Here is a 23,824-nt window from a genome sequence, read left to right on the forward strand (position 1 = left end):
CGCTAGTACTACCTGGAAGCCCAGGAGGGATAGTTAATCCTACTGGTCACAGGGCAATTGTGTTAAGACCCAATCTTCTGATATCCCTTTCCGGAGGTTTATACAGCTGGATGAACTTCCAACCCCAGAGAAATGTCAAGTTCGTGGCCTCCAGGCAGTATGCTCTTCCTGTTTACCAGGACAGTGTTAGGTTCACACCAGGCACAGAGGCTGAGTATGTCCTCCTCCAACTAAACTAGAGTTGTTGGTTTTTTTCAGAAACAGAAGCAGTGAGATCCAAGTGATATTTAATTATAATGCCCAAATGAGTGCAGCTGGTACCTAACGTCTGAGCAACATTCACCCAAATGTCAAGATGAATTTCTTTCTGATACATTGATGCTTCAAATTCTGTCCCCAGAATCAGTGACATTGTGTTTAGCTGGAAGTCCCCAGTCCTGTAGTGCCCTGCAAAGTTATTCCTTTTTAGCTTTGATTTGGCACTGTCCCAGGTCATGGAACCCAGCAAGCCAGCCCTCACAGTCAAAGACAGCTGAAGCATGGATTGCAGGTGCAGCAAAATCCGCAACATCACAACCAAGGTGTATAGACTCCCTCTTGTAAGAAGACTTGATGTTCCTATTCTTTACCGTGGTAGTGTGAGAAGGCAGCATCGAGTCTCAGACTCAAGCCTTGTCTAATCCGGTCCTCACTGGCAATTCGGTTCTGCCCCCAGAGCTCTGTCAGGTTGCGCTGCTCTGTGACAGGTCACACTGTGTACGTGTCTGCTTTCCAAGTCCCCAGGGGCTTGTGATAGTCGCTCAGTCATGTCTGACTCTTTGAGGCCCCATGGACTGTGGACTGCCAGGCACCTCTGCCCCTGGGGTTCTCCAGGCAAGAGTACTGGAGTGGGTAGCCATTCCCTTCTCCAGTCCCGGGAACTTGACTGGTGTCTGTATTAGATAATTCAGATGTTGAAAACTTTGTGTCCATGCATGATTTTGTTTTCTCATCCAGAGGACCCGAAACCAGTCCTTCCTTGAAAATATCTCTGGCAGATTTGCCAAGGTCAGCCCGTGAGAGAGGAACACACGTTGTTTGCCCACAGCTCAGTGTGTTGGTTTCAGGACTATGAGAAGGGGTAGTCTGGTGTCTCCTGAAGGTACAGCGTGCAACCATGGCTGAGGCCACGGGCTTGCTATGGCTTGAGAGGAAGATGGTCTGGAGAAGTGTGAACTGAAAACCTCATGGGTGTTCCTGGCTAAACCTGACTTGTGTGGTGGTTGGTAAGCTACTGTTAATGTACAGTTGACCCTTGAACAACATGTGGGTTGTGGGCACCATTCTTCCTCAGAATCTAAAATCCACATGTAAGTTAGAGTTGATCATCTGTACCCCTAATTCCTCCACATCTGAGGTTCCTCTGTGTTTGTGGTCCACATGTGCAGATTCAACGTCATAAATTGTATAGTCTATATTATTTACTATTGGAAAATAAAACCCATGTGTAAGTAGACCAGTACAGTTCAAAGTTGCTTTGCTCCAGGGTTAACTGCATTTGTTTTGTTTTTTCTGGTGTCTTCTATTTTTTAACCTCCTTATTAAATCTTTGTTCTTACTCAGTTCAGTTCAGTTGCTCAGTCATGTCCAACTCTTTGTGACCCCATGGACTGTAGCACGCCAGTCTTCCCTGTCCATCACCAACTCCCGGAGCTTACTCAAACTCATGTCCATTGTGTTGGTGATGCCATCCAACCATCTCATCCTCTATCGTCCCCTTCTCCTCCTGCCTTCAATCTTTCCCAGCATCAGGGTCTTTTCCAATGAGTTAGTTCTTCACATCAGGTGGCCAAAATTATGGAGCTTCAGCTTCAGCATCAGTCCTTCCAATGAATATTCAGGACGGATTTCCTTTAGGATCAACTGGTTTGATCTCCTTGCAGTCCAAGGGACTCTCAAGAGTCTTTCCAACACCACAGTTCAAAAACATCAATTCTTCAGCACTCAGCTTTCTTTATGGTTGAACTCTCACATCCATACATGACTCTTGGAAAAATCATAGCTTTGACTAGATGGACCTTTGTCGGCAAAGTAATATCTCTGCTTTTTAATATGCTGTCTAGGTTGGTCATAGCTTTTCTTCCAAAAAGCTAGTGTCTTTTAATATCATGGCTGCAGTCAAAATCATCTGCAGTGATTTTGGAGCCCAATAAAAGAAAAGAAAAGTAGGAAAAAAATAAAATTTGTTCCTTACTAGCTCATTCCTGATTTTCCTTCCTGCTAATTTATTTTTTCTTCCTCTATTTATTTTAGTTACCTCTTGCCTTATTTCTGTCTTCTCATGTCAAGGGGTTACTGGACAAAACTTGAGTCTGCTGGCCTGTGTACAAAAAAGCCAATCTACTGACACAGGATTATGGTGAAGGAAAGTGCAGCATTTAATTCAGGCGACAGCAAGAAGTTTGGGTAGCTAACGTCACCCTCCTCCCCCCACGCATGGCTCTGATCTCCCCACTGGTTTTCAGGGAAAGGGTTTTAAAGACAGGGTGAGGAAGAATGTTGTGTGGTGAGGATCGGCTAGAGGATGTTCTTCTGATTGGTTGCTAGTGAGGTAGTTGAGGGTCAATGTCATCAGTCTTCTGGTTTCAGTGATCCGGACTCTACCTGCTTGTGTCAGCATATGTTTAAGTTTTTCTACCGATTAGAGGTTTTTGTACCTGCAAATGATCTTGAAGGATATGTCTCAGAAGGGATTTGTTATCTGGAAGGAACAAGTTTGGAGTCCTGACAAAATTTTATTTCTTATGGAGGTTAGTGAATCCATAGCATTTGCTTTTAAAAACTCATTAAATGGTATATTTTCGTTTTATATCCTTCTCTGTATATGTTAATTTTTACAATGAAGTTTTCTTTTTAGCATAAGACATAAAAAGTCACTTGGAGAAACTGGGCTGGATGTGAGGTGAGGAAGGGGGAAACATTTCATTTTCTCTCTATGCACACACATACTGTCAATTTTCTTTTTTAGCCTAAAGTACATTTTAAGTTCTGTTGACAAGGACTCCTCTTTGGTGATGCATCTGAATTCAAAAAAGCAGTAGTCTCTCAGAATCAATTATTTATTCCTTCTTTTAATTCTTCCAAACCTCCTCCACCATCCAACAATTTCCAACCTGTCATTACACACAATCCAGCCTCAAATTCCACCCTGTCTCCCCATTTTAGGCTGTCCTGTATTGGGATGATCCTTTGGCTGCAGTCACTACCTCCTAATATTTCCCTCACTTTCCCCTGCTTCTCTTCATGGTCAGTACTCTTGCTTCTTTTTCTATAGTTTCCTTCTTAACTTTTCTCCCTGTTTCCTATTTTTTGGTGCACAGGGATGTTCAGTGTGAGAGAAATTGATCTACAGGGCACAAAGGCGCAAAATGGGGAAGAGAAAGGTGGAGAGGGCAAGCACCCTGCGTTCATACAATCCCACTGGCCAGCAGCTACGGGTCACTCTTCCTTTCAGATATGTGAGCACTTTGATTCTAAAGTCCATCCTCACAGCCTGTCTTCAGAAGCATTTCTTTGGTGTTTATCTTAGCCTGGGTCCTCCACACGTGGAAACCTGAGGCAAAGATGAAAGTGTGAACTCTTGACTGTGGACCTGCCAGTGCAGAGAGATGAGGAGTAGGAAAAAATGGGAGAGATGAAACATATTAGAAGCTGTGTGATTTGTGATCATTCTGCCTGTCTCTTTACACTGATTCTGGGAGAGATATAGATGAGGCAGAGGACTGACCCGAAATCTGTCCCAAGTCGCATGGTGCAGTGTCTAGAATGGGACAGTGAGTGGGTGATGACAGCTAATTCCACATGAAAAGCAAGGACAAGCGTGAGAGAAAGAGGAAGGAGAAAAGGCAGGAGGGGTCAGGGGATTGAAAAAAGCAAAGAGAGAGAGAGAATCTAGGGAGAGTCAGGAAAGAGACGGTAAAATTGAGGTCTTGGGAAGGAAGGTCACTGAGGGAAGAGAGGAGAGAGAAGGTCTTCAAATGTCCCAGCGACACCACATGCAGTAGGAACAAGCCGTCCCCACTGAGTTCTGCTCAAACTGCAGACTCATGAGCAACAGAAGTGATTGTTCTTTGTTTCACCAGTGTGTTTGGAGTGGCTTATTTTAACTGATCCAACCTCCATGGTGTGGAGTCTGAGCCTGGTGCTCTAGCTGAAGACGTGGGTATTTTGTTGGGACTGTGGATTTGATTCTGCTTTACAAGACCCTTGCTGGCAGCAGTGTGGGGAAGGTGTTGCAGTGGCCAACACCGGACACAGAAGACTAGGAAAGGGCAGGAGGCCGCTTCAGGGATGGAGGCTTCAGCTGGACCTTGACCTACGGTCACCAGCATCATCCCGGAGGATTAATGTGAAGCAATAAAGGTTGTTTCATTCCTGGCCAAAGGCTGATTCAGGAGTGGTCATGTGTCCTGTCTCTGGCCAATGAGAAATGAGGAAAAGTGTACTGGGGCCTCTGGGAAAACCTTCATTTCTTCTCAAAAATAGCCAGAGGAAGAGAATCTCCTTTTCTCTCTGGATGTGTTTTAGTCTTGTAGATTATTATAGGTTGTACTTTATTCTCCCGAAATTCATACCAGAATCCTAACCCTAAGTACCTCAAAACATGACTGCATTTGAGGGTCAGGCCTTTAAAGAGATTATGCACTTAAAATGAGCCCATTAGTGTGGGTCTAATCCACTCCTTTATATCCTTAGAAGTGCAAGCACTTCGACAACACACGTCGCTAGGGATGCATGCAGAGAGGAAAGGCCACGTGAGGATGCAGTGAGAAGCTGGCCATTTGCACATCAAGAGGAGGCCCCTGAAGGAACTCGACCTGCCAACACTTGCTCTTGGAATTCTACTTTCCAGAACTGTGAGAGAAAAAAAATCTGTTGCTTAAGTTCCCTCCTCCTTATGAGTCTGTGGTATTGTGTTATGGCAAACCTGGAAAGTGAAATTATTATTCATGTCTGACTCTGGAGTGTAGCCCACCAGGCTCCTCTGTCCATGGGGATTCTTTGCTGTGTGAGGTGGGTCAGATGGTAAAGAATCCGCCTGCAAGGTGGGAGACCCAGATTCAATCCCTGAGTTGGGAAGAGCCCTTAGAGAAGCGCTCAGCAACCCACTCCAGTATTCTTGCCTGGAGAATCCCCATGGACAGAGGCGCCTGGCGGGCTACTGTCCATAAGGGCTGCAAAGAGCTGGACACAACTGAGCGAGCAAGCACAGACCTAGAAAAGTATTGCACATCAGCAGACATTTTAGCCTCAGCCAGAGGATTAGCCAGGGTAGAGAAGCTGAGAGTGCCCAGGTCCTTGAAGACACTGAGCTGGTGCCTAGTCAATCAAGCCTGAAACTGCCTTGCCTCTGAATTTCCTGTTTCATGAGGTGATGTATATGCTTTTTGTTCAAGTCGCTTTGAGATAGGTTTTGTATTAGTTCTAGTTAAAAGCCTTATAACTGACCTGAAAGTGAAAGTTGTTCAGTTCGGTTCAGTCACTCAGTCGTGTCCGACTCTTTGCGACCCCATGAATCGCAGCACGCCAGGCCTCCCTGTCCATCACCAACTCCTGGAGTTCACTCATACTCACATCCATTGAGTCAGTGATGCCATCCAGCCATCTCATCCTCTGTCGTCCCCTTCTCCTGCCCCCAATCCCTTCCAGCATCAGAGGCTTTTCCAATGAGTCAACTCTTCGCATGAGGTGGCCAAAGCACTGGAGTTTCAGCTTTAGCATCATTCCTTCAGAAGAAATCCCAGGGCTGATCTCCTTCAGAATGGACTGGATGGATCTCCTTGCAGTCCAAGGGACTCTCAAGAGTCTTCTCCAACACCACAGTTCAAAAGCATCAGTTCTTCAGTGCTCAGCTTTCTTCACAGTCCAACTCTCACATCCATACATGGCCACTGGAAAAACCATAGCCTTGACTAGACAGACCTTTGTTGGCAAAGTAATGTCTCTGCTTTTCAATATGCTATCTAGGTTGATCATAACTTTCCTTCCAAGGAATAAGCGTCTTTTAATTTCATAGCTGCAGTCACCATCTGTAGTGATTGGTGTCCAACTCTCTGCAATCCCATGGACTATACAGTTCATGGAATTCTCCAGGCCAGAATACTGGAGTGGGTAGCCTTTCCCTTCTCCAGGGGATCTTCCCAACCCAGGAATCGAACCCAAGTCTCCTGCATTGCAGGCAGATTCTTTACCAGCTGAGCCACAAGGGAAGCCCTGCAACTGATCTAGACCTGAACTAATCAAATGTCAGGGGCAGTAAGGCTTAAGGGCAGTGGTGTGGGAAACAGATTAAAGAGGAAGTAGGAGGTAGAATGAATGGGACACAGTCACTGGCTGTGACTGGATGAAGGTGGTTAGAAGGTGTGATGTCCCTAACGTTACGTGTACCATTTCCCTAGATGCCGTCAACTGTAGTTTGCTCCTTAACTTCACGCTACATAGGATGAAATGCAGAACTAAATGGAAGATGTCAAAATATGAAAAGTTATGTCTTAGAAGTAATAAAAGAACATACTACAAGCATAAGTTTTCTTTGGAGTTTTCTTCTTGGGCAGTGTTTTCTTTCCTTTATCAATCTGTCTTGTATTTTGTGTAAATCAGTGCTTTGAACCTACAAAGACGGGAAATGTTGGCTTAACAACAACAATAACAAAAGGTTCAGTCTTTTCCCAAGGCTTGAGATATGATTAGTGGTATAAGAAAGTTATGTATTAGGTATGTGATACCACTGTGGAGGAATGGATCAATTCTATTATAGCTAAAGGAAGAATCTGAGAACAGAGGAATGCCACTGGAATAGAAATGATAGAGGAAGCTTGAAGCATCAGGGTGGTTTGTACTGACTTACCCTCTGTAGTGTCTGCATTTGTTCATCTGTAGTAAATGTTCACTAGTTTGTGTGAGAAAATGAGAAATTCAAAGGTAAAGTAGTGTCACTGTGAAAACAGTTTATTTCAACTGAAGATTTTTATGTATTCTGAGATGATCATTTCCAATTTTGTTTTTAAAATGTGTTTTTTTCTAGGAAATGGTGATGATGGTCGATGTTCAATTAAAAACATTTTTGTGTGTGTATTTTTCCAGAAAGAAAGATACAAAGAAAAAGCCCAAACCATCACCACTCTTATTAGCCTTGGACTCATATGTTTTCACTCGGAAAATACAGAGGTCCACGAAATTCTCAGATCTGACACTATGCTGAGGTGACCTTTAACATGTGCCTTTTAGAGCCTGTGGTGTATCAAGAGAGAAAGCTCTCAGTGTCCACCTGGATGTTGGCTCTCAGCTCCTGGCCCCAGGGTGAAGAGAAAAGAGGGCATCTCTGGCTGGAAGCAAGTGCTACTGAGACTCAGACAAGGTGTGTGAGTGCAGGAGCCCGGATTCCAGGTCAGAGATGTGTGGAGGACAAGGGATCCTTAGCCTTTGCGTCTCTGTGGGACTGGACAGGAATTAGGGGTAGAGACTGAGAGGTCATCAGGAAGGCAAACCTTTGTTTTGTTTTTTCTTAGATTACGAGGATCCCACCCAGCTTCTTGCTATTTCTCATATTGGCCGCTAGAGGGTGCGGTGCAGGAGACTGTCTCCTAGAACAGCACTTCTCCCCTCTCAAGTGTCAATAACAGAACTGGGCTGGGCGGGTCCAGCGTCCTGGTGCCTCTGGGGCAGAGGGGATGTCTTTGAGCTGCTCAGAAGCCACTTTGTGCTCAGACTTGAGATGTCTGTAGGCCGAGTGCTGATTTCTGTTGGCCAGTGGGACCTAACATGGAGACGTAATGTGCTTGGTGAGGAATGCTGTGGGTTCCACCTTTGTGCCTCTGAGTGGCCCTCAGGGGCCTGTGTTAAGAACTGTGTTCCCTCCCAGTCTCTCCCCACTCCAGTGAGCTTGGTCTTGCGATCTCCAGAGGGAGTTGAATGATCTGTTTTGTGCCTGGGACTGCTCCCTTCCCGTTTTCCTCCCCACAACAAAAATAACAATGGCATTTAGAAATGTGTTCCTCTTCATTTTCATTTATGCTTTTTATAAAAAAGTAAAGTATGTTTCTTAATATCATGTCATCTGATCTTTAGTAAATTCTGATTACTGTTTACTAGCTTCATTTTTGGTATAAGGAAATAGGCTCAGAAATGCTAAATATAATTGTAAGTCCCTTGACTGTTGTGAATAATGTTGCAATGAACACTGGTGTATAAGCATCTGAGTCTTTGTTTCCTTTCTTTCATCTTTTAAAAGTTGACTCACATTTTTATTTTGGTTGCATTGAGGTGGAATCTTATTTTCTATTTCCATGACCAGGGATTTGAACCCATTCCCCCTCCAGTGGAAGCATGGAGTCTTAACCACTGGACCATCAGGGAAGCCTGAGACAAGGGTCTTTATCTGTGGCAGGTGACTCTCAAGGTTTATCTCTTCTTCCTCCTCAGCCTTCAGCCTGTCCCTCTCCCAGTCAGGATGAGGCAGCTTCCCTGTCAGGGAGAACCTCAGGTCTGATGGGGGAGTGATGAGTGCGGGGGCACAAAAGGGACAGTTTTGTGCATTCCTCCTCCTTGTGCCAGTCTGGTCCCCATGGTTGCCTCCAGTCATGATCCAAAGCAGGTGTGAGGTTGTGTGCACATGTGCCTGCATGCACCTTAGCAAGTGTGCAGGGGGCAGCTACCCTCTGCTGTTGTGGGAGAGAAAAGCACAAGAATGGCATGTGACTTGCTCAGTGTTTGGCAGGACAGACATCCATACAAACACATAATTATCATCTGAAGCATATTAATATAACAAAAATATTACTGAGTGGTTACCATGACACTCTAACTCTTCTGGAGTGTAGAGTGGTGATGACTCATGAAAGGTAACTTCTGAGTGTGTCTTGGAAGATGTATAGGAGTCTATGGGAAATCAGGGCAATTTAGGTTGAGTGAATAGTCTATTTAGAATCATGACTATTTTAGAGAGATCATGTTATGGCAGCAACTTGGTTTTCAATTTTGGAGCATGGAATGTTTGTTGGGCAGATGCAGGAGGTGATGCTGGAAATATTAACAGAACCCAGGTGATGGGGGAACTTTTTACATGATGCCAATGATTTTGGGTTCATGCTGTATGTGATGGGAGCATTAAAGAATTTTAAAGGAAAGATTGACCTGGTCATCTTTGTTTTACAAAGATCATGTTGGTATCACAAAGGTGACAGTTCCCAGGGAAAGAGACTAGGAACAAGGAGGTCAGTAATGAATACGTTCAATAAGCCACATGAAGGCTTGAGTAGGACAATGCCCATGGAAAGGAATGGTGGGATTTGATGAAGTCAAAGATTTTTACATTTATGACCAGTGGCACAGGGGGAAGATGGGAAGGGAAGAAGTTTAGAATCACCACTTGGTTGTCATTTGGGTGACTGAGAGTTAGGATGTCTAGACAATGGACTGGTATGAGATCAGTGAGGGACAGAACTGACTGTTTTGGTCACATGTGGAACTAAGCTGCCTTGAAGATATCTAGGTGGAAGTTGAATTTCGAGGTTTAGCCCAAGAAACCTCTGTATCAGAGACAGCAGTTTGGGGGCCATCGGTGAAATTTTTTGAAGCCAGGGGTTCATGCAGTCTATAAAGGAAGGAATATGTGTCATTTCTTGGGGAACAGTACTTGAGGAACTCATGAAGGAAGAGTCTAGCCAAGTAACCTGAGAATAAATGTTCAGAAATGTTGAAAGGATGTCAGGAGAACCCCAGGAACAGTATGAAAAGGCAAAAAGATAGGACACTGAAAGATGAACTCCAGTAGGTGCCCAATATGCTACTGGAAAAGAGCAAACAAATAGCTCCAGAAGGAATGAAAATCCTGAACCAAAGCAGAAACAATGCCCAGTTGTTTGGAGGTGAAAGCAAAGTTTGGAGGTGAAAGCAAAGTCTGATGCTATAAAGAACAATATTGCATAAGAACCTGGAATGTTAGGCCCATGAATCAAAGTAGATTAGAAGTGGTCAAAGAGGAGATGCAAGAGTGAACATAGACATTTTAGAAATCAGTGAACTAATATGGATGGAAATGGGTGAATTTAATTCAGATGACCATAATATCTACTACTGTGGACAAGAATCCCTTAGAAGTAAAGGAGTAGCCCTGATTGTCAACAAAAGGGTCGGAAATGCACTGCTGCTGCTGCTAAGTCACTTCAGTTGTGTCTGACTCTTCGCGACCCCATGGACAGTAGCCCACCAGGCCCCTGCATCCATGGGATTTTCCAGGCAAGAGTACTGGAGTGGGTTGCCATTTCCTTCTCCACTGAAATGCACTGCTTGGACACAGTCCCCAAAATTGCAGAATGATCTTGGTTCATTTCCAAGGCAAATCATTCTATAGCAAAGTAATGCAAGTCTATGTCCCAACCACTAATCCCGAAGAAGTTGAAGTTGAATGGTTCTATGAAGGCCTATGAGATCTTCTAAAACTAACACCAGAATGTTGTCCTTTTCACCATAGGGGACTGGAATGCAAAAGTAGGAAGCCAAGAGATATCTGGAATAACAGGCAAGTTTGGCCGTGGAGTACAAAATGAAGCAGGACAAAGGCTAACAGAGTTTTGCCAAGAGAATTCACTGGTCATAGCAAACACCCTCTGCCAACAACACAAGAGAGACCTGTAAACATGGACATCACCAGATGGTCAATACCGATATCAGATTGATTGTATTTTTTGCAGTGGAAGATGGAGAAGCTCTATACAGGCAGGAAAAAGAAGACTGGGAGCTGACTGTGGCTCAGATCATGAACTCTTTATTGTAAAATTCAGACTTAAATTGAAGAAGTTAGGGAAAACCATTAGGCCATTTAGGTATAACGTAAATCAAATCCCTTATAATTGTTCAGTGCAGGTGATGAATAGATTCAAGGATTCGATCTGATAGAGTGCCTGAAGAACGATGCATGGAGGTTTGTAACATTGTACAGGAGGTGGTGATCACAACCATGCCCAAGAAAAAGAAATGCCAAATGGTTTCCTGAGGAGGGCTTACAAATTGCTGAGAAAAGAAAAAAAGTGAAAGGCAAAGAAGAAAAGGAAAGATATACAAGAACAGCAAGGAAAGATAAGAAAGCCTTCTTAAGTGAACAAGGCAAAGAAATAGAGGAAAACAATAGAGTGGGAAAGACTAGAGATCTCTTCAAGAAAATTAGCGATACCAAGGGAATATGTCATGCAAAGATGGGCACAATATAGGACAGAAACGGTATGGACCTAACAGAAGCAGAAGATATTAAGAGGTGGCAAGAATACACAGAGAACTATACAAAATAGATTTTAATGATGTGGATAACCATGATGGTGTGATTACTCACCTAGAGCCAGACATCCTGGAGTGCAAAGTCAAGTGGGCCTTAGGTAACATCTCTATGAACAAAGCTAGTGGAGTTGATAGAATTACTGCTGAGCTATTTTAAATCCTAAAAGATGATGTTGTGAAAATGCTGCACTCAGTATGCCAGCAAATTTGGAAAACTCAGCAGTGGCCACAGGACTAGAAAAAGTCAGTTTTCATTCCAATCCTAAAGAAAGGCAATGCCAAAGAATGTTCAAACTACCACACAATTGCACTCAATTCACATGCAAGCAAGGTCATGCTCATAATCCTCCAAGCTAGAATTCAACAGTACATGAACCAAGAGCTTCCAGAGGTACAAGCTGGATTTAAAAAAGGCAGAGATCAAATTGCCAACATCCATTGCATCATAGAAAAAAGCAAGAGAGTTCCAGAAAACATCTGCTTCACTGACTTTGCTAAAGTGTTTGACTGTGTGGATCACAACCAATTGTGGAAAATTTTTAAAGAGATGGGAATATCAGACCATGTTACCTGCCTCCTGAGAAACCTGTATGCAGGTTAAAAAGCAACAGTTAAAACTGGACATGGAACAGCAGACTGGTTCAAAATTGGTACAGGAATAAGTCAAGGCTGTATATATCACCCCTGTTTATTTAACTTCTATGCAGAGTACATCATGCAAAATGCTGGGCTGGATGAAGCACAAGCTGGAATCAAGATTGTCAGAGAAATATCAATAACCTCAGATATGCAGATGATACCATCTTTATGGCAGAAAGCACAGAGGAACTAAAGAGCCTCTTGATGAGGGTGAAAGGGGAGAGTGAAAAAGCTGGCTTAAAACTCAACATTCAAAAAACGAAGATCATGGCATCTGGTCCCATCACTTCATGGCAAATAGATGGGGAAATAATGGAAACAGTGACACACTTTATTTTCTTGGACTCCAAATCACTGCAAATGGTAACTGTAGGCGTGAAATTAAAGGATGCTTGCTCCTTGGAAGAAAGCTATGACAAATGTAGACAGTGTATTAAAAAGCAGAGACTTCACTTTGCTGACAAAGGTCCATATAGTCAAAGCTTTTGTTTTTCCAGTAGTCATGTATGGATGTGAGAGTTGGATCATAAAGAAGGCTGAGCACCAAAAAATGGATGCTTTTGAACTGTGGTGTTGGAGAAGACTCTTGAAAGTCCCTTGGACAGCAAGGAGTCAAACCAGTTAGTCTTGAAGGAAATAAATCCTGAATATTCATTGGAAGAACTGGTGCTGAAGCTGAAGCTCCTAAACTTTGGCCACCTTTTTCGAAGAACTGACTTATTGGAAAAGACCCTGATGCTGGAAAAGATGGAAGGCAGGAGGAGATGGGGACAACTGAGAATGAGATGGTTGGATGGCATCACCAATTCAATGGATCTAGGTTTGAGCAAATTCCAGGAGAGGGTGAAGGAGAGGGAAGCCTGGTGTGCTGCAGTCCATGAGTTCACAAAGAGTTGGACATAACTTAGGGACTGAACAACAAGAAGGTAAAGAACTTACATAAGGAATAATGAGTGCCAAAATGTCCACTCGATTTGGCCACTTAGATGTCATTGGCCACAGCAGCAGATGTCTCATTGTCATATCTTCCTCTCCTTGTTTCTAAGCACTGAATCAGTGCAGGAGTAATCTTCCCAGAGTTTAACCCCTTGCAGAGTGGGGGTTTCTCTGGTTTTGGTTGGCATAGATGTGCAACTCAAACTAATTTCAGCAACACCTTGGGGATAAGTGAGGCAGCTATGCTTGTTTCTATTGTTGAGAGCCTTGTGATATGAGATCCAGAGCTCTCCTCCCGATTATGGGATTCCAGGATGGAGAACAACCCACCTACTAACTAGAATGTTATTGGTTGAGGACACGAGAGTCATGCCATGCGTTCAAGGCTTGGTGTTTCTGAGACGGCTTTTCCTTAGAGGCAGGAACACTGTAGGGCATTTCCAAAGAATGTGCATTGTTCCGGTTGATTCTCCTTTAATGACGCTTATGCTTGGATGTTAGGGCCCAGGAATCCTGACTGAGGAATATGCTGCTCCTCCATTCTCCTTTCAGATTGCCTTTAAAATAACCAAAATATTAAGGCTGGAGGAGAAGCATTTTATTCTAACCTTTCCTAACTCACCCACATGAATTGATCAAATTTATGTCCATCACCTGAAGACCCTAAAGAAAAGAAAGTGTTTAATTTGAGGGGACACTAATGCAAATGGGGTATATTGTAGCTGTGGTTGTTGGGGCTTTCTCCTTAAGGATAGATGGGGTTGGCGGGCCTGTCATGATGGTTACCCTTCTTGGAAAGTGGGTTGACAGCGTCTTGTGTTCCATCTTCAGGGACTTATTGAGAAGGAGCCAAGTGGCCAAATCACCCTTAATGTGTTATCAGTACAGACAGGATGCGGACAACTTCAGTCCTGACCCAAGACTAAATCTTAGGCATCTTATGGTGTTTTCTTCTTGGATGCAAATCTCTTGATAACACGCACTCCCGATTTTCTCCCCTTTCAGGTGTCAGTTATTTCTTACTGGCTAGAACATGAAGCGCCAAGTCCTTAGGCCTTGGGGAAATTAGGAGATGAGGAGGAAGGAGAGGAAGAGGAAGGACAAAACAGAGAGGAAAGGGGAGGGAAAGAGAGAAGTTTCCTGGGATGTTTATCTCTCTTTAAACTAGATTTATTTGGCCCTGAGTCGGGAAGCGTTGGTATTCCCTCTGCAGGCTGTCTTCCTCTGTTTCTTCGCCTTTCCTCGAGCACTTATTGTCTGTTCCCTGTTCCTTCCTGCCTTGTCTCTTCTCCCCATTCTCTTCACCTTCCTTGCCTCTTCTCGCCATTCTCTATCTCCAAACATAGATGTCTCTGCCCCTCATTGCTCTCAGCTGCCCTTCCTCTGTCTGCAGAGGATGACAGGGAACATGAATCTGTTTTGCCTCTTGTTGGTGCTTCCCCATGTGTGACTCACCTCTGTGCCAGGGTGTGCAGAAAGAGGTGGAGAGATAAGGATAGTTTTTCTGTTCCTGCCTTCCTTTATGAATCCATTCCAGCAATATCTACTGAGCATCGTGCTACTTCTTGGGCTACGTGTGGGGGTGCAGTGGTAGAGAAAACAGATGCGCTCCATTCTAGAAATGTTGTGTTGGAGCCCACAGGCTATTTCTTTGCAAGGTGGTAAGTGCTCAGATGAGGACAGGCAAAGGAGCTGTGGGAGAACAGAGCACTCACAAGTCCAGAAAAGAATGCTAGGGAGTATGTCTCTGAGAAGGTGACGTGACTTTGTGATCCCTTCCACCCTAGAGGGACCAGAGAACTCTGAGGTGGGAAAGTTTTCACTTGTCATTGTTTTTATTGTGCCCCATACCTGTCATCTGAATGTTTTTTTTTTTTTTATAAGTTAATTGTTATTTTATTGTAGAAGAAAAAATATCCTGAAATATTTGTTAAATAACAATAATTTCTGACAAAATCATTCTTTAGGGTTATTGAGCCTCACCATCTGGTCAGACATAGCAAGCTGACCTTCAGCCTTATAATAAGCTTCATTAATCTTGCCATAAACCACAGAAAAACCCAAAGATTTTTTAAATGGCTTCCAAACTTCTGCATAGATGCTCTTCATTAGTCCAAAGGTAAACAATAAACAAGTTGGCAAAGAAATTAGAAAGATACATGACAGGGAAAAAATGTTAACAATTGGTGAATCTTGAACAAAGCACATGTGAGTCTTCATTACACAGTTTTTCAACTTAATTTTTTAGTTACAGGCACACTGAAAAGTTGCTTTAGCATGACCATGCTATTTTCCAGATGTGCCTAAAAAACATACTTGATTATTTCTTTTCAAACCAGAAATAGAAAATCAGTTCTCCCCTGGGTGATACTTCCTATTGTTTTAAAAAGCTTCCAGAGCTTTCTGGAAAGTTTAAATTAAGGGGCTACAGTACACTGATATGGTCTTACAATTCTTGGGAGGCGTCTGAGTCAAACTCTCATCGAAGGTCTGTGACGGTCACAGCTCTGTCCACAACAGTCACGTGGCTGCAGCTACAGAAGAGGGGTGGGTCCTTGCTGTGGGGATGAAATCCTTTCTGGCGACAGGAAGAAATCTCCTCTAGGCCATGGTCAGTGAGTCTAAAGAATCCAGTTTCCTGGAATTTGGGGGAACAAACAATGGCTATCGACTCTGGCAACATCATCTGGCACGAGCAGTGAGTGTGTAGGTCAACACTGGAGAGGAAGGCTGTCTGCGTGGGATGAGTATGAATCCAGCCCAGTGTGATGAGACCCTGCTGATCCTGTATGAGGAAAAGCTCTTCTTCATTCTTGGTGTTGCAATAATCAGACCCAGCACTCTGCTTGGGGATGAGAACATGGGTAATGGTAAATTCGTTCCTCATCAGTTTTCCACAGAGAATTCCACATGTCTCCACTCCCCGGGTAGTGTTGGCACCGGCCAACTGGAGAAACTGTGGGCAGAGCTTCCCGGGCACCACCACGTGGCACAATCCATCAATTGTAGGAGCTTCCAAGTTGTTCAGTGCTCCAGGTTTCAAGGATCTGTCCACCACCGGTGGCTTGGCAAGCCTCACAGCTGCATTACAGTCTGAAGGCTGTGTGGGTATAGCAGGCACCGTGGGGAACACATCTAGGGAGGGCGTCTCCAGGTCAGGCACCAGTGGGCCCCCCAGGCCAGGGTCCACCTTCCCAAACTCCTGCACAATCTTCAGTCGTTCCTTTTCTAGCTCCTGGTTCCGGATCATCTCCTCGAAGGCATGGAACTGCTCCTGCTCCAACTGCTGCTGCTTCTGCTGGGCCACCCTCTGTCTTTCCTTTTCCAGCTCTTCCTGCATGGCTACATTTCGGGCAAATTCTTCCACTTCCTTCTTTTTTTCTTCATTATATTCTAAATATTCTTTGGTATATCGTTTTAACAGTTCTGCCTTCAGTTCTTCTGCTTTGGGAAATGCAGTCTCCTTTAATTTCTTTATTGTGTCTTTCTTTTCAGGAATGACAGCTGATTTGTAATCTCGATGCTTTGGTAGTTTCTCAATAAAGAGCGTGACATACTTGTTGTAGAGGATGAAGGCATATTCGATGTTGCCTTCCTCACAGTAAACAGACACCATCCGGATAATCTCCACTCCGGAGCGGAAGTACCGGCGGGGTGGAATGTCTTCATTTATCTCCACGGCGCTGCCCCTGTGGGACAGGGCCCTCACCCGGTCTTCGGGTGGGAGGCTCACATCTCCATGGTCAGACATGAGGACCAAGAAGTCCTGCTAAGTCGTTTCAGTCCTGTCCAACTCTGTGACCCTATGGACTGGAGCCTGCCAGGCTCCTGTGTCGTTGGGATTCTCCAGGCAAGAATACTGGAGTGGGTTGCCATGCCCTCCTTCAGTGAATCTTCCTGACTTAGGGATCAAACCTGCATTATGTCTCTTGCATTGGCAGGCAGGTTCTTTACTACTCCATCTGAATGTTTTAAAGTCCAAGCTCTGGAACTAAATGTATTTAGTCCAAATATTTGTTGTTGTTGTTCTGTCACTGTCATGTCCGACTCTTTGTCACTGGATGGACTGCAGCACGCCAAGCTTCCCTGTCTTCTCAATCTCCCGAAGTTTGCTCAAACTCATGTGCACTGAGTCAGTGATGCCATCCAACCATCTCATCCTCTGCTACCCTCTTCTCCTATTACCTTCAGTCTTTCCCAGAATCAGGGTCTTTTCCAGTGAGTCAGCTCTTTGCAACAGGTGCCCAAAGTATTGGAGTTTCAGCATCAGTGCTTCCAATGAATATTCAGGGTTGATTTCCTTTAGGATGGACTGGTTTGATCTTGCAGTCCAAGGAACTCTCAAGAGTCTTCTCCAGCACTGTAGTTCAAAAGTATCAGTACTTCTGTGCTCAGCCTCTTTATGGTCCACCTCTTATTCCATATATGGCTCCTGGAAAAACCATAGCTTTGACAGTATGCACACTTGTTGGTGACAGAGGACAACAGAAGATGAGATGGTTGGATGGCATCACATACTTAATGGACCTGAGTTTGAGCAAACCCTGGGAGATGGTGAAGGACAGGGAAGTCTGGCTTGCTGCAGTCCATGGGATTGCAGAGTCAGACAAGACTGAGCAATTGAACAACAACAGCTCTTGTTGGCAAAGTGACATCTCTGCTTTTAAATAAGATGTCAAGGTTTTTCCTAGCTTTCCTTCCAAGGAGCAAGTGTCTTTTAATTTCACACCTGCAGTCACCACTGCAGTGATTTTGGAGCCCAAGAAAATACATTCTCTCACTGTTTCCACTTCTTCATCTTCTAATTCCCATGAAGTAATGGGACAGGATGCCATGATCTTAATTTTTTGAATGCTGAGTTTTAAGTCAGCTTTTTAACTCTCCTCCTTCATCCTCATCAAGAGGCTCTTTAGTTCTTCTTCACTTTTGCCATTAGAGTGATATCATCTGCATATCTGAGGTTGTTGATATTTCTCTTCTAATTTCGATTCCAGCTTATGTTTCATCCTGTCTGGCATTTACAATGATATACTCTGACTGAAGTTAAAGAAGAAGAGTGATGATATACAGTCTTGTCCTACACCTTTCCTAATTTTCAACCAGTCAGTTTTTCCATGTCTAGTTCTAACTGTTGCTTCTTGATCTGCATGCAGGTTTCTCAGGAGTCAGGTAAGATGGTCTGGTATTCACATCTCTTTAAGAATTTTCCACAGTTTGTTGTGATACACACATTCAAAGGCTTTTGAATAATCAATGAAGCAGAAATCGATGCTTTTCTGGAACTCTCTTGCTTTTTCTATGATCCACCAGGTGTTCGCAATTTGATCTCTGGCTCCTTTCCCTTTTCTTCCTGATCTTCCAGGTTGTATACCTGGAAGTTCTTGGTTCACGTACTGCTGAATCCTGCTGCTGCTAAGTCGCTTCAGTCGTGTCTGACTCTTTGCAACCCAATAGACGGCAGCCCACCAGGCTCCCCCATCCCTGGGATTCTCCAGGCAAGAACACTGGAGTGGGTTGCCATTTCCTTCTCCAATGCATGAAAGTGAAAAGTGAAAGTGAAGTCGCTCAGTCGTGCCTGACTCTTAGCGACCCCATGGACTGCAGCCTACCAGGCTCCTCTGTCCAAGGAATCCTAGCTTGAAGCATTTACAGCATAACTTTGCTAGCATGTGAAATGGGCACAATTGTATGATGGATTGAACATTCTTTGGCATTGCCCTTTTATACGATGAAGGCTATACTGTCTCCAAACATCCCACTTTAGATCTGAAGATGTAAATAAATTCATCTGAAGATGAATAAAAGTGAGGAGAGGGGAAAAAGATAACCTATGAAAATGACAATAAAAAGAAAGCAGGGAGGTATACTAATATCAACAAAAAGAATGGAAATTTGCAAGAGACAAAGGACACTATATATTAACAATGGTTCAAAATATAAGAAAGATCCAGCATTTGCAAACATTTGTGCAACTAACAACAGACCATTAAAATATATAAAGCAAGGATGGACATAATTGAAAGAAGAGATGGTTCTACAATAAGCCTGTAACCCCAAAGGGAAAGGAGTGGGAGACTTAGTTGCCAAAATAGAACAGCCCCTGCATTCTCCTTCTAAAGGGTGAAGGAGCTTTCCCTTATCTTTCTCTCCTTCTATGAGCTTCTTGGAATGAAGAGTTCCCTGCCAAGTTGGGATCTTTTCTTGTTTTGTAAATTCTCTAGGGTTGCTTCTGTGTCCTTTAGGAGGAAAGCTTAGTGGTGCCTCTGCCCAAATACTTTGTCCAATAGAGATAAGGACTTTGGTTTTCTCAGGGCTAGATTAGGCTCAGCACAGAGTCATAAACTTACCACTTACATAAAAGTCATTTACTTCCATGGGAAACAATGTAAAGTTACCAAATTTAAAAAATTCCCAGTTAAAGACTAAGAAGCTGAAATCGAACATCTGTTATCCATAGAATTTTGCATGAAAGACATTAAAAAAAATTTTTTTTTATTGGTGTATAGTTGATTTACAATATTGTGTTAGTTTCAGGTGTATAGCAAAGTGGAAAGATATATTTTAACAATAACAAAATAGAAAGGCCTTAACCACAGAATAAATATAGTTCTTTAGCATGAATATATCTAGTTCCTGGGAAAAGAATTTTGTATTATGTATGCCAACCACTGGAAGTATCATTACCTGCCACAATCTTTAGATGACACTCTGTGAATATTTGATTCAGTACAACCTCCTCCCACTCATAATCTAAATATTTGATATTATTCATATTATTCATCTCACACGCTAGTAAAGTAATGCTCAAAATTCTCCAAGCCAGGCTTCAGCAATATGTGAACCGTGAACTTCCTGATGTTCAAGCTGGTTTTAGAAAAGGCAGAGGAACCAGAGATCAAATTGCCAACATCTGCTGGATCATGGAAAAAACAAGAGAGTTCCAGAAAAACATCTATTTCTGCTTTATTGACTATGCCAAAGCCTTTGACTGTGTGGATTACAATAAACTGGAAAATTCTGAAAGAGATGAGAATACCAGACCACCTGATCTGCCTCTTGAGAAACCTGTATGCAGGTCAGGAAGCAACAGTTAGAACTGGACATGCAACAACAGACTGGTTCCAAATAGGAAAAGGAGTATGTCAAGGCTGTATATTGTCACACTGCTTATTTAATTTCTATGCAGAGTACATCAGGGGAAACGCTGGGCTGGAAGAAGCACAAGCTGGAATCAAGATTGCCGGGAGAAATATCAATAACCTCAGATATACAGATGACACCACCCTTATGGCAGAAAGTGAAGAGGAACTAAAAAGCTTCTTGATGAAGGTGAAAGAGGAGAGTGAAAAAGTTGCCTTAAAGCTCAACATTCAGAAAACGAAGATCATAGCATCTGGTCCCATCACTTCATGGGAAATAGATGGGGAAACAGTGGAAACAGTGTCAGGCTTTATTTTCTTGGGCTCCAAAATCACTGCAAATGGTGACTGCAGCCATGAAATTAAAAGACGCTTACTCCTTGGAAGAAAAGTTATGACCAACCTAGATAGCATATCGAAAAGCAGAGACATTACTTTGCCAACAAAGATCCGTCTAGTCAAGGCTATGGTTTTTCCAGTGGCCATGTATGGATGTGAGAGTTGGACTGTAAAGAAAGCTGAGCGCTGAAGAATTGATGCTTTTGAACTGTGGTGTTGGAGAAGACTCTTGAGAGTCCCTTGGACTGTGGGGAGATCCAACCAGTCCATTCTGAAGGAGATCAGCCCTGGAATTTCTTTGGAAGGAATGATGCTAAAGCTGAAACTCCAATACTTTGGCCACCTCATGCGAAGAGTTGACTCATTGGAAAAGACTCTGATGCTGGGAGGGATTGGGGGCAAGAGGAGAAAGGGACGACAGAGGATGAGATGGCTGGATGGCATCACTGACTCGATGGACGTGTCTGATTGAACTCTGGGAGTTGGTGATGGACAGGGAGGCCTGGCGTGCTGCAATTCATGGGGTTGCAAAGAGTTGGACACGGCTGAGCAATTGAACTGAACTGAACTGAACTGATACACTGGAGTCAATGATTTCTTTCAGAAAAAAGATTTACCTCACTTTCCCAGTGACAGAATCAACCACTTCCTCCAATGTATTTTCATAATTTTGAGGCAAGTCTTTATTATACAATTGGTAACATTGCATTCAAATATTTATTTTTCTCTTATAGGATTTCTCAGTAAAAGTTGATAGTTTCCCATGTCTGATAACCTAATATTTTCTATTTTGAGAATGTCAAGGATGAATTACTCAATATATCCAGATTAATTACCTAAGAAAAGACATCCTCTGATGTCTGGAAGTAAGAATATTTAACAACTGCAATAATAGACTACAGGCAGCTCTAAAACCTGAGTCTGCAACCAGGATGTTGTGACTACGAAGCAAATTTTCAGTACCCTATTGTTGTTGTTTTTCAGTTACTAAGTCGTGTCCGACTCTGTGACCCCATGGACTGCTGCAAGCCAAGCTTCCCTGTCCCTCACTATCTCCTGGAATTTGCTCAAACTCATGTCCATTGGGTTGGTGATGCTATCCAGCCATCTTTTCCTCTGCTGCCCTCTTCTCCTTTTGCCCTCAATCTTTCCCAGCAGCAGAGTCTTTTCCAATGTATTGACTGTTCTCATCAGGTGGCCAAAATATTGGAGCCTCAGCTTCAGCATCAGTCCTCCCATTGAATATTCCGGGTTGATATTCTTTAGGACTGACTGGTTTGACCTCCTTGCTGTCCAAGCGACTCTCAAGAGTCTTCTATGGCATGACAATTTGAAAGCATCAATTCTTTGGCTCTCAGCCTTCTTTACATACAAACTTTCAGTATTCTAGTACACTGTGATATTCTGTAAATTGAAATGGTAGTGTACTTACTGGGATAAAATCAGGATGGGCTTTTAAATGAGGAACAGATATGGTGACTTTTTAAAAAAGGAATGTAGTTTTATTCACTTTGAAATTTTAATGCAAAGTGTTCCTCGAGATATATATTGATATATAAATTCAGATTTCACATTTTTTAAAGATACGAATACAGGTTATTTTACCCCAAATATTAGCATTTTGGTTATTAAGCACACTTTATTTCAGAACGTCAGCACATGCCCAACCTGTACTGCAGTCAGAACCCCTCCTCCCCAGGCTGAGCTTAACGGGCTGCTGAAGATCTCATCCAGTAGTCATGAACCCTTTTGGTAGAGATCCCTGCATATACATTTGGCCACTTATTCTAAATACTCCCATGTTAGAAACAGTATTCAGCAGAGGATAATGCCATGTGTTGATGCCCAAAGATTGAACATCTGGAAGATGACTTATCCAAATGTATTGCTTTATTTTCCCAAATTTTGCTAGTCAAATTGTAGAAGTTTGGTGTATCATGTAGGAACAATATATATTCCTCCCAAAATACATCATGCTTGCATGTGTGTGCGTGCGCCTTGATTGAAGATGATTTATGAAGAAAAATTTCCACACCATTTGCCTATTGAAGACCCAGAATTTGTTATTGCTTTCATTTCTGCTTGCAAAACAGACCAGTTTTTCCCCCAGACCCTCTCCCTTGTGATACAGAACCAAGACAGCCGACACGCAGCGCTGACGTTGTTTCCCTGAGGTCTTCCTTCAACGCCCCAGTGCAGTCTCACCTCCTGAGACACCACAGGCAGCACATGTAGCATTTCCCCTAAAACAGAACACAGAACACCATCCTTCCAACCTCGAAGATTAGTTTCCTCATCAGACATAAACAGACCACCAAGCCAGGGCCCCGTATTTTATGGGGTCATTTCCTGAGGCTGGAAAAAGGATGGTGTGGACTTGTGCCCTGCCTGGTAAAGGCTTCAGCCTGAAACTGACCCTTTCTGCTCACATTTCTTGGCTAGGACAAGTCTCATGGCCCACTTAACTTCATAGAGGAGAGGGGCAGTCTTTCCTGGGCCTCCAAAAAGAAGGGAGTTAATCACAGTGAACAACCCAAATGACTACCTGAGAAATTGCCTGATTAAGTGGTATTAGTGGTCATTTCCCTATGGCTGCAGCAAACAGCAGAGATGTATGGGAGACAGGTCAGTCCTCTCTCCATCTCTCTCTCCAACCCTGTCCTCTCCGAAAACAAATTCAGATGGTTGTGATGTAGTAGAGTGGACGGGTAAGTGTAAGTTATTAATAACATTCCAGGCCTTGGATTAGATAGTGGTTTATATGTGTGTAAGGCATTTGCCTTCCTCTGCACTGAACAAGCATGATGGCTCCTACACCTTGGACATCAAAGAGATGTGGGGCTGGAGGCCCAGGAGTGAGAGGAAGCAGTGCCCTGAACATCAGCATCTGACCCCGAGAGCAGCCCCAGCAGCAGAGGTGATGGAAACGAGGTGTCATAGGGTTAGTTGTCAGTGCTCTGAATCCTTGACATCAATTCCTTTCAAGGAATTGGGCTGGCTTGGGTGTGGAATGGGGAAATTCAGTTGTCAGCCAGTGTAAAACATCCCCTAGGGATTATGGGCTTCAGTGTGGACAGAAATCTCCTAATAATGGAAAGAAATGAAAGCCAGAGAAATTTCAGTCTGATCAATGCCAGCTCAGCTGAGTAGAACTCCCAGGTTAGTGGACCCTAGAAAAACACCTGTTACATTAAAAAGAGTTAATGATACATAATTGATAATTTCACTGTGGTTATATGTGGGAAATCCCTACTAGGAAAACACATATTTATCTAGGGAAAGGGTCTTCATGTATGTAACTTACTCTTAATTTGTTTTTAAAGAAAAAGCCTGTGTGCGTTTGTGTATGTGCATAGAGAGAAGGCACACGTGCTAAAGCAAATTGGGTAAAACACAAACTATAGCTGAATCTAGGTAGAAGCTATCTGTGTCTTTGCACTACTCTTATTTTTGCAATATTC

The 23,824-nt window shown here is 43.3% G+C and overlaps 1 protein-coding gene and 1 pseudogene across 1 annotated transcript; both read right to left on the reverse strand.

Moving 5' to 3' along the window:
• LOC133245065 (voltage-dependent anion-selective channel protein 2-like) lies at positions 1 to 653 on the reverse strand (annotated as a pseudogene).
• A 14,451-nt stretch (positions 654 to 15,104) lies between these two features.
• Positions 15,105 to 16,673, reverse strand: LOC133238261 (STAM-binding protein-like). The gene has a single exon (XM_061401160.1). The coding sequence runs from the start codon at positions 16,634 to 16,636 to the stop codon at positions 15,365 to 15,367; it is 1,272 nt and encodes a 423-aa protein (XP_061257144.1). The 5' UTR covers positions 16,637 to 16,673; the 3' UTR covers positions 15,105 to 15,364.
• Positions 16,674 to 23,824: the final 7,151 nt, after the last annotated feature.

Source organism: Bos javanicus, chromosome 3, assembly GCF_032452875.1.
Source record: "Bos javanicus breed banteng chromosome 3, ARS-OSU_banteng_1.0, whole genome shotgun sequence".
Classification (NCBI taxonomy): domain Eukaryota; kingdom Metazoa; phylum Chordata; class Mammalia; order Artiodactyla; family Bovidae; genus Bos; species Bos javanicus.